The 11,698-nt window shown below is 34.2% G+C and overlaps 1 protein-coding gene across 1 annotated transcript in view; it reads left to right on the plus strand.

The window, feature by feature from the left end:
* Positions 1-11,698, plus strand: part of TNKS (tankyrase) — a 197,000-nt gene that overhangs the window by 179,093 nt on the left and 6,209 nt on the right. Inside the window, exons 22-26 of the mRNA XM_079139072.1 lie at positions 70-167; positions 1,475-1,549; positions 2,624-2,729; positions 3,280-3,466; positions 6,445-6,601. Of these exons, the coding sequence (XP_078995198.1) occupies positions 70-167; positions 1,475-1,549; positions 2,624-2,729; positions 3,280-3,466; positions 6,445-6,601 (623 nt within the window). The remainder of the gene's footprint in view (positions 1-69; positions 168-1,474; positions 1,550-2,623; positions 2,730-3,279; positions 3,467-6,444; positions 6,602-11,698) is intronic.

Genomic DNA, 11,698 nt, shown 5'->3' on the forward strand with positions numbered 1-11,698 from the left:
TTCATTGTTATATTCAGAGCCTGAATAGTATGGACTCTTGTTTTATATGTTAATTTTTCTCTCCTACAGGAACCAATCCTTATTTGACTTTTCACTGTGTAAATCAGGGAACTATTTTGCTAGATCTTGCTCCAGAAGATAAAGAATATCAATCAGTAGAAGAAGAGGTAATGGACATTAAAAGTTTATAGTTTTCTTTTCCTGAAACCTGTGATTAAACCTAGTTTTCCAGGAGGCATGAGATAATCTTGATCATCTTATGATCATTTGACTATTATTTAGTATCCCTTAGCCAATGTAATAGGATATTGCCGAAATTAAAATATAACTTCAGATTAGAGCTATGTCACATTGCTTTCATATCATAACCCTGGGTTGTTCAGTGTGTGGGGCAGGTCTGTTTTTTTAATATTCCAGAGTTTTCCTTGAAACTTATGCAAATTAGACTCTTATTAGAACTACCTAAGATTGATATGGAGTGACGTCTTGCCTCATAGATGCAAATATCTTCTAATCTGTATTTTTATGCAGTTATAATATACCAAATTTTCATATATGCCACATAATTTTGTAGTACATTTCATTTCTCCAGTCACAATTATTTTAAGCACTGTAGTAAGGCTATTTGCATGAATCTCCTGGTAGATAGAAGATGTAGAGATTCTCTCTCTACAGATGGTTTGTGCCTCTCTTATTATCCATAGTAAATGAAGTGCCTAATTCCATTATTATGTAAATCAGCTGCCTGGTTCCATTATTATGCAAATATATAAGCGAAAAGCATATGTTTACATTTATTTGTGTGTTTGTTGCTTTTTTAATCAGTGCTCATACCATTTCCATTCCCATGCTAGGAAATTACATTAGAGAACTCAAGAATATTAACCAAGATAGTCTTTCAGCTCATACTTAGTCACCATATCAAGAAGACATCACATCCTCTATAGTGTTTTATTGCCTAATTATTTTTCCAGTAGTCAATTCTGATAATGTAAACATGTGCTGAATATCTTCCCAAATGGAGCAGTAAATAGAGAATTCACTCTTTGAATTGGTTCTGTCAGAAACTTGTTTTTTTTTTTTTTTTTTTAATTTGGTTTGATTCGGTTTTTGTTTTCTAAGCACTTACCAGTGTCCATACTAGATAACTGTTTTACAATTGATCTACATCCCCAGCCCAAGAAACTTGGGGGTTTAAAACACTTTTTCTTTTAGACAATCACTTTTAGTTTGGTGAATGGAAGAACAAAAACAGAAAGTGCACAAGTTTATTGTTTGTGACTTTTCTCACCAGAAATACTTAGCCATTAAATTTGTTGACCAATTTGTATTGAACTCTTAATTTATCAGACCCAGGTATAGACTCATCAGTAGAAACCATATAGAAAAATGGACATATTGAAGATAATAGAAGGACTGTCTTTGGAATTCTACGCTGGTATATTTTCACAGAGTTAATTATTTTCTTCTATAGATGCAGAGTACTATTCGAGAACACAGAGATGGTGGTAATGCTGGTGGCATTTTCAACAGATATAATGTCATTCGAGTAAGTTTAAAAACTTTCATGGTGTAAATTGGATTGCAAGGCTCACCTGAAAAATCTTGACAATTAAAAAATTGTTTTAAAAAGTCATATTTTCAAACTTCCAAAGATAATTACCTGATACCCAGAGTTGAGGTGTCATTGTCCTCAATACAATACAACTTCGAATCCCTTTGAAACATGCTGAAAACACCAAAGCTGCAAATAGAAAAAGCTGTGTCAGTCTGAACTGGTGACACATATTTGGATGTGGGTCTCCCAGCTCATACACAAATTCAGACCATAGCTGACAATAATTCTTTTTTAATCGTTTGGAAGTAGTATCTTATTAAGGCCTGGATTTTCAATCTCCTTGAGTCAGTGATACCAGAATACATGTATCTCTTAATCTTAGTGTCATAATTTATAACATGGAATTAGGTGACTGTTATCCACTTTTTTCAGAGGGGTTTTATGAAGATGAGTAAAATTCATTGAGAACTGATTTAACTCTGAGTTAATGGATCTGTGGAAATTATATACTGGTACATGTTATAATTACCCAGGGAAATTTTTTTTTAGAATTTTTTTTAGAATTTACAGGCCCCCATCTTATAAAATTCATTAAGCCTAGGCAGAAGCTTAAAAATAACCTTTTGAAGCAAGAACCTATTCTGGTATGGAATAATTAAAAACTTTAAAAGTTTGTCACTAAAAGCTAGTGCATTAACAGAATTCCAGTGACAAGGCAGCTTGTTTGTTTGTAGTACCACGGATTGAACCCAGGAATGCTCTACCTATGAGCTGTATTACATTCCTAACCATTTTTATTTTTTGAGTCAGGATCTCACTAAGTTGCAGTGGCTGGCCTCAAACTCTATCCTCCTGCCTCAGCCTCCTGATAGCTGGGCTTACAGGCATGCACCACCACACCTGGCAACTTTATCTTTTTTATATAATGTCTTAAACAAATAGATCCAAAACTTTTTTGACACTCTCTCACCACCCTCCCCCCGCTAAAAGAAATAATAGTTTTCATTTTAAATCATAGACTTTAATTTTTCTAATACTTAGCTTCTTTGTTCTTCATCCATAAAGATTCAAAAGGTTGTCAACAAGAAGTTGAGGGAACGATTCTGTCACAGACAAAAAGAAGTATCTGAAGAGAATCACAACCATCACAATGAGCGCATGCTATTTCATGGTGAGTAGCATACAGTTATTGTAGACATGTCTCTGCGCTTTTGCAAAATTAATAAAGTGAGAAAGTTACATGATTGAATATATTACAATTGAGTTAAAATTGCTTGTTTTTGTTTTTTTTTTTTTTCCCCTACAAATAATTGTTTGTACTGGCTTTCATATGCATTACATGTTAATACATACTTTCCAAGGCATATGCAATGAAAATAATTTGCCAGATTATTTCAGAACTTCAGTTGCAAGTTGAGCCACCTAATTATTTTTTTATAGTTTATCAAATGCAAGCCTTCACGTAAAATAGTCTGTTTTCAAAGCCATGTTGCACTTTGCTATCTAAAAACCTCATACCATTTATATCCATATTGTATTTTTTCTTAACAAACACTGTGGGTCACTGATATGATTCTAGTACAATACAATAACTTATGTATAATAGACCAAAATAAACTTTTTCATTTGTATGTTGTTTCTTAATATTAATCTGCTCAGTTCAGTTAATTAAGATTCCAAAAACTGTTCAAAAACTAATATTTCTGTTTTTATATTTTTAGGTTCTCCTTTCATTAATGCCATTATTCATAAAGGCTTTGATGAGCGTCATGCATATATAGGAGGAATGTTTGGAGCTGGGATTTATTTTGCTGAAAACTCCTCAAAAAGCAACCAGTATGTTTATGGGATTGGAGGAGGAACAGGCTGCCCCACACACAAAGACAGGTCATGTTATATATGTCATAGGTGAGCATCCTATCTTCAGTGTAATGGTAGCCACCCTCAACTAACCTGATTAGTTTGGGGGCCTTGCAAAAGTCGCAGGTTATCTTAAGTCTCACTTCTAATAATGAAAGACTTAGTGGTGAAGTAAGAACAGCTGATTACCCTAAAATAGGAGCAATGATGGCAAAGCTGATACCAAGTAAAAACCAGATACGTGTACACCAACCATGGATTGTAATGAACCTCCCTGCATCTGGGCTTTTCTCCCTGGTGTTCACGTGCCTTTCTTCATAATCAAAATAAGACTGAAAATGACTTCTACAGAACAAAGACACTCTAGCTCTCATCACATTTGAACTAAGACAACTTCTATAAACAATGAGGCTCTTTAATTTGCTTCTGAGTTTGCTAGTGAATTGTTCACATTAGGACAGGATATATAATTAACCTTGAAAAACTCAACTTTAAAATATCAACTTTGCAATTAGTGGCATTCAAATGAACATCAGAATTTTAAATAGGATTTTAAAATTCAGAAGTTGGAGAGAATAATAGTATACATTCTCTGATAAACAAAATACCAAAGAATTATATTTTACAAGGATCAGAATTTAATACATTAAAGTAATCAGATTTATCTTCCCAGTCAGCTTCATAAGAAATCTTTTGATTCAGCTAAGACCTTAAAAAAAGAGTCTTGAAATTCCTTATAGCAATTGACCTTAAAAAGTTTCCTGTCATCAGCACTTGTAAGATGGATGCCATATGGTCAGATTTCTTTTGTTAAGAACACACAAATTACTAAGGATATATAGCATACAAAAGCTAGATTGCTTCAAACATAACTCCTGTGGAGACAAAAAACCTAAACAAGCAATCAAAATCACCCTAACCAGGCAGCACACTCCTGCACTCTGAGTGACTCAGGAAGATCCCAAGTTTGAGGTCAACCTCAACAACTTAGTGAGACCCTCTATCAAAATAAAAGTTCAAAAGGGGGCTGGAATCGTGGCTCAGTGGTAGAGCACTTGCCTGGCATGTGTGAGGCCCTGGGTTTGATCCTCAGCACTGCATATGAATAAAATAAAAGATCCATTGACAACTAAAAAATAAAGAAATAATAATCATTATTAAAAATAATTCAAAAGGACTGAGGATATAGCCCAGTGGTAAAGCCCCCCTGGGTTCAGTCTCAGTACCAAAAAAAAAAAAAAAAAAAGTGAACCTAGATAAGGACTAGCAGTCACTCATTTAAATTAGACACACAAGTTTATGTCTTAGCCAGTGTTTCCTCAAAAACAGAGCCTGAGGGCTGGGGAGATAGCTCAGCTGGTAGAGTGCTTGCCTCGCAAGCACAAGGCCCTGAGTTCGATCCCCAGTACCGCAAAAAAAAAAAAAAAAAAAAACAGAGCCTGAAACCAGAGCACATAACTAGTACTTCTTTGGCAAGTGCAGTCCCAAGTAACCAGGATTGAGTGCACAAAAAGACAGGTAGAAAAAGAGGCAGAGAAAACTCTGATGTGTATCTGAAAACTAGCTCACCATGATTTCTTAACAAGTGCTCTTGCTTGCTCAGCCCATGGGACATCTTCAGAGAACCTGTATGAGCTACATTCTATATTTCAGAATAGTAGTATATCAGTAGGGGTGAATTTATCTACTGGCTCCTGTCTTGCATTGACCAATATTTGCCCCCAGGGCATTGGTACCCCGACATTTTTGACTGCTGCATTATGTACTGCAGTTTACAAGACAAGCCAAGTGAGCAGACATGAGCCAGTCTCTCCATCTGCTCATCTTTAACCTGCAGTCTCCTGGGCTGGCTGGGCAGGTTATGCATTTTCACCAGCCAACAGTAAAGCTTTGGGGCAGGAAGCAGAAAGCTTCCCATTTGGTCAAAAGTTGTGTTCCCCAACCAACAAGTGAGGAATGCTCAGAACCTAATGACAACATACCATTGCCATTATATAGAGATAGAACTCAAAAAAACTTCTCTCTAATGTGGACCAAGACCCATTTCTCTGGGACCTAAAAGAGAATACAGTTGACAGCAAGCCAGCATCCCAGAGAATCATCAGTGGCACCCTACTAAAAAAGCCAGTTCAGGCAGGACTCAGTCATCTTTGTAGATTGAACACAAATTTTAGTTGACTTAGAATCCCCTATCTCTGATTGGTCATAACATAAAGATCATTTGAATAATAACTGTTTACATTTAACAGTGTGACTAATTGTACTTATTAGTTAAAATGTTTGTCTCTCAGATTAGGGGTTGAACTTTTCTTTGAAGGGCTAGATAATTATTATTTTAGGCTTTGCAGGTCATTTTTTCCCTGTCATAATGACTCAACCCTGCCCTTATAATGCAAAAGCAACCATAGACTGTATGTAAACAAATGCATGGCTTTGTTCTATAAAATCGGGACTTACAAAACAGGTGGCAGGCAGGATTTGGTCCATAGGCTATAGTTTATATAATAATATATTTTCTTCATTGTCAACCTTTCATACTTCTTGTGACACATGCTCCAATTCATTTCACCCAAGTAGTATGACTTCAGCTGTACATTTAAGCCTCATATTTTTGTTAATGATCCACTTTTATGATTACAGCTTATCTCAGTTTTTACTTTTTTCCCCATAATAAATAAGCTCAATCTTAATTTCAGATGCTATTTCCATTTTCTTGTTTGCTTTACATTCCACCTATCCATTTATGCAAAACTCAGTTTTCTCTAGGCACTCAGTTTTTCCACTAGGCACTACCTAATGCCAGTTGTTTTCTGTGATTTCTAAGCTACACCAAAACTACTTTAAACTATAACTATTAAGCCTGATAATTATTTATTATAAATCAACACCTCATATCCCATTCCTAGACATAAAATTTGAAAGTGACATGCAGGTTAGCTATGCTTTATGTTAAATTTTTATAAAAAAAAAAATCAAAACCAACATTTATAGCTTCCTTCAAAGCATTGCTTTCTTTTTTTCCTTAGACAAATGCTTTTCTGTAGAGTGACCCTTGGAAAATCCTTTCTGCAATTCAGCACCATGAAGATGGCCCATGCCCCTCCAGGTCATCACTCAGTTATTGGTAGACCAAGTGTCAATGGGCTGGCGTATGCTGAGTATGTCATCTACAGAGGAGAACAGGTACGTAACTCATCAAATAAGCATGACCAAATTACTAAACATGTCAGTACAGAAGATGAGACCATATAAGACTTAAGAAAAACTTTTTTAATGAAGTGTACACCTCATTGGTACCACTTATCACTTCTCACTTTAGATATAAAGATATGATTCTTTGACATCGATTTTACATCACTTACCTGTTGGCCAGATAATAGCTTTTTTTTAATATGAAAAAGAGGGCAGCTGAGAAAGACTTAGGGTCTCATGAATTAATGTTCTATAGTGCTTGATGACCCAAAAAAACAGGGGGGAGCTAAGAGCAGCTGCCCTTTGATGGGTCTTCTTCAAGGTTGTACTTGCCATAGCTGGTTTTATGAGTTGAATCTATAATTCTGATCATGGTACTGTAGCTTTCTCAGTCATAAAGCTGCATTATATTTAATTCTGTCAACCGCTTGGGGCTCCAAAATAAAATTGGAAAAAAATATTTATGGAAATATATATTTAATTTAAAACTTTCTAGAGATTTTAAACCTGTCCTTGACTCTCACAGTACTGCTAAATGTCTTTCAATGTGTTTGAAAACAAAAATTTTAAAATCTTCATTGAATTTCAAATGAGTCCCATAATGCAAGAAAAGAAAATGACTTATAGTATTGCTTATTGCTATTGGGGTTTCTTTGCTAGAGATAAGAAGTGCATGCATATATATGCCCACACAAACACATGTGCTTAAATGTAAGCAAAACTGAGCCATGTCTTGATCTCTTATACCATTCCCAGCTAAAAGGAACAAAGGCTTCTTGAAGAAACTGGTAATTTCAGGGCTGAATTAGGTATAAGGTGAACTTCTAATATCTTGTTATGCCAGTGCTCAAAAATAAATAAATAAAACAAAACTATGGGGGCATATCACAAAGACACAGAAGCCAGCTTGAAGGAGCTCCAACTCACCAAATCTGGGACAGTAAAACACCAAAATAAATGCAGTGATGAGTCTTTTGGGAAAAAATTATTAATTCATTATTCTGTTCTAAAAATAAATGGATAAATAAATGAGGGAGGAAGGGAGGCTCTTGATCACAGTAGAATGAATGTTCAAGACAAATGGATAGGGCTGAGGAGATAGCTCAGTCGGTAGAGTGCTTGCCTTGCAAGCACAAGGCCCTGGGTTTGATCCCCAGCACCACAAAAAAAAAAAAAAAAAAAAAAGACAAATGGATAGTTGTGGAGGTAGTATTGGAGTTGGAAAAATTACCATTTTAGACCATCATGGTAAGAATCATCAATGACCTCTAAATTTAGGTGCTACTTTCAATAAGGAGGATATTTGTATGGTCTTTTTATTACATAGGAGAGGGGAAACACTAATTGCCCATTGAAGAAAGAAGACAATGCCTTGACCAGATAATGGAAATTAATATGAGGGACAGGTGGGCATATAGCATGTCTCCAGATAGCTGTCCTAAGAAGGACACCAACATCATCTATGCCATATTCTGGCCAAAAATATCTAAATCTAATCAAAATGAATGTTCTTTATTTTTTAAAATCTGAGAAGATTGGATTGTTTTAAATATCAATATTATAAAAGACTAAGACTGGAAATTTTCCAGATAAATGTGGCTCCTAAAATTTGTTGGTACTAGGAATGAAAGGACATTATATGGAGGTCAGCTGATAAAATTGCAATAGGAATAGTAGATAGATGAAAGTATTTTATAGGAATAGTAGATAGATGAAATTATTTTATCAATGTAAAATTATAAATGCTGATACAAAACTCATATAAGAGAATGATATATATAACTTAAATGTTTCAGGAAAAAAATAGGTGGGTGTTATATTGTAGCTGGGTTTACATGTATTTATATCTAGATGGAAATGGGAAAAGTGAAAATGATAAAGCAAATGAGATAAATAAATGGATCTGGGTAAAAGTTAAACAGGTGTTTTTGGTACCATATTAACTTTTGCAATATAAGTTTGTAGTTGTTTCCAGATAAGTTTAGAAAAACAAACAAAAGTGCTGATGATATAGCCCATCTTGGAGGGTGCTTGCCTAGCATGCGGAAGGACAGGGTTTAGAATCCCCAGCATCGTGGGATTGGGGAGGAAAAAAAAACAAGAAAAACAAACAAAAAATAAATTTTCCATTTTTCTGTTTAAATTGTAAACTCCAGACTTACAGAGAAGATGCTTTTATATTGATTCAGTAATTATACTTGTAGGAATTTGTATTAGATATAATCAGTGATGGTCCCATACAAAATGGGTATCCATCATTGTCTTATCATAATGAAAAGTTTGACCTAAATACTCAACAAAATAGAACGGTAAAATTTTAGTGTAATCATATGCCTGTTATTTTAAAAATATATTTGCATAATATTTACTAAATATAAAAGCATACAACATGTAAGAGTATTTATTGCCTTGTATTGATATTATAAGTGACTTCCATTTTCTTTATCTTACATTTCTAATTATATTGTAAGTTATCTATAGTAAGTATTTCTTTCATCATTTGGGTTGAAAGAAATAATAATACTTAGAAATTAAGTATAAGTAAAGTAAATACATTTACATTTCCAAAACTTATCATTCAACCATTTCCCGAGTAAAATATGACTTGATAACTTGTTTAAAGTCTGGCAGTGTAGCTCAGTGGTAAAGCACCTCTGGATTCAATCCCCAGTAACCAAACCCCCTCCCCCCCACACCCCCAAAAGAGCAGTCCTTAGTGTTTGTTTTATTTCAGGGAAGGATACTAATTCCTCCACATCCAAGTATACTTGTCCACATGGATAGTGTTAACTAATGTAGTGTCTACTAATTGATAGTTTTGGGTAAACAGTTTTTCCTGACTTTATGAAATTTTCCTTTCCTAACTTTTATATCATTCTCCTTAGTTACTAAGTTACTCTTTATCCTAGTGTTACACTTTCGAGAACACACAAATTTTTTTCATAGGATTGATGTAAGGAATATTATTAATTATTAGTAGAATAGTTTCCTTAGGATTAAAAAAAAGTTGATAGTTATCTAGGCTATGCTTGAAAATAATGGCTCTGATTATAACATGTGTTTGGACTTAAAGTGTCAGGAGTATTTTTATGTGTTTTATGTTTCACATTTGACATAAAGGAGAGATTCTCTGATCTTGGTTGCTACAGAGAGTTCACCTGCTTTACTGAAATGATTTGAAAAATGCAGAAAATTTAACCTGGAGAAGAACAGACTATAGAATGACTTTTAGAATGGTTTTCCAATATACAGAATTATTCAAGAGTGCATAACAATCCCTTCCTTATCACTATGAGAAATAAATAGAGCATCTGAGTTTCAATTTTAGCATTAGGAATTTGGATTAAGGAAAGTGTCCTATATGTGAATTACCCAAAGTGGTTGTTGACTTTCAGGAACTTAAAACAATTCTGTTTTTATAACCAGCATGGACTTAAAGTGACTTGGCAAGAAATAATGTTTTTGAGTCCATCCTAATCCCTTTTAGTCTTGTAGTTTAATGATTTCCTTGCTTTAAATCCCTTCGAACTTTTATGTGATTAGTATCTTAACTGTATACAGAAACAATTCAATAACATAATTAGTAGAAACAGTAGCCCTTGTGAATAAGGTTCTTGAAGTAACTAATGCCATTAGAATCTTAGAATCTGCCTAAAATTTACATGTCAGGGGTCATCTTAAATAGTGAGCTACCAAAATGTATATACCAGTGTTCCTGACTTCTCTGCTTAAGCAACTTATCTACGAGTATAACGGAACTGTCATACCAAGTATGAGAGACAGTAAACTTCATTGGGACATAAGAAAGTAGGAACAAACTTTATACTAATTTTTAACATGTATTATGTGCTCCTCCTTAGATTCTTTTTTTGACCACCTAACCATCTGATTAACTACTCAGTATTTTCATTTTTCTACTACTATATGAGCTTTGTTACATTCTTTACATCTGCCCCAGCTTGTTTTGGTACCTAAAAACTAAAATGCCATCTTAAAACATTTCAAGAAATAAGCAGTATGCAAATTATAATAAAGGAGAAGTACAGACTCTTCAGTTATCGAGGCTTCAAATTAGAAAGTTAGGAGATTCTTCATCTTGGTATTCCAACAAATACACTAATTGATGAAAGTCATTGCTGTTTTTAACTTAAACCAGAGCAGACTGAAATTTTGGAAAAGAATATTATGAATGATAATGACTCTTTACATGTATAAACAGTTACAACTTTTTTAAACTTTTGTTCTTTTTAAAATATTTGCTGAGACTTCTTAGGAGGCAGTATACTATATTGAATTATAATAATGATGGTAGTAACATTAATAGTAATAACCAACACATTGAATTCTTTCTACACAAACCTATTCTAAGACCTTTGTATTTAATCCCCATAAAAATCCTACTATTTTGCTGATCACATTAATAGATGAGGAAAGCTAAGACATAGATATGTAATCATTTCTGCCACCTAAGATCGAAGTGTACAGAATTCAAGTGAGGTGCTGTGGCACACACCTATAATCCCAGCTACACAGGAGAAAGGATCTTGAGTTCAGGGCCAGATGGAACAACTTGAACATCCCTCCTCATCTTTTAAGAAAAGAGTGAGAGAGAAAGCAAAAATTCAGTAAATCACAAGGGTGTTTTTGCATTTTAAGGTCCAGGTTTTTCTTATCCCATGCAAGAAATTTATAAGTCAGCATGCAACAAATTATTTTGGGACCTGAAAATATTTTGTGTACCAAGCAGTATTATTTTTCAGCCACAGGACACTCTGAAGTACTCAACCTACTTTTACCCTCATGTTATATTTAGGATCGAAGAATTTTGCATGGTAAACAAACTAAGGGTTTTTTTTTTGTTTTGTTTTGTTTTTAATTCCTCCTCTCTTTCCAATAACTGTCTTCATAGTGATTTCTGGTTAAGATTTATAACAGTTTCCTCTGGTCAGCCTTCCTTTTTCTGTTCCCATGAAGAAGTACTTATCCCGTTCCATTCATTGAACTTTGTTTTACTAACTGCAAGAAAAAAACAAATGTGGAGGAGGCAAGTCTTAAATCTGAACTATTATCTTTCCTGCAAATGATATC

This window comes from Sciurus vulgaris (genome assembly GCF_902686455.1).
Source record: "Sciurus vulgaris genome assembly, chromosome: 5".
NCBI classification, from domain to species: Eukaryota; Metazoa; Chordata; class Mammalia; order Rodentia; family Sciuridae; genus Sciurus; species Sciurus vulgaris.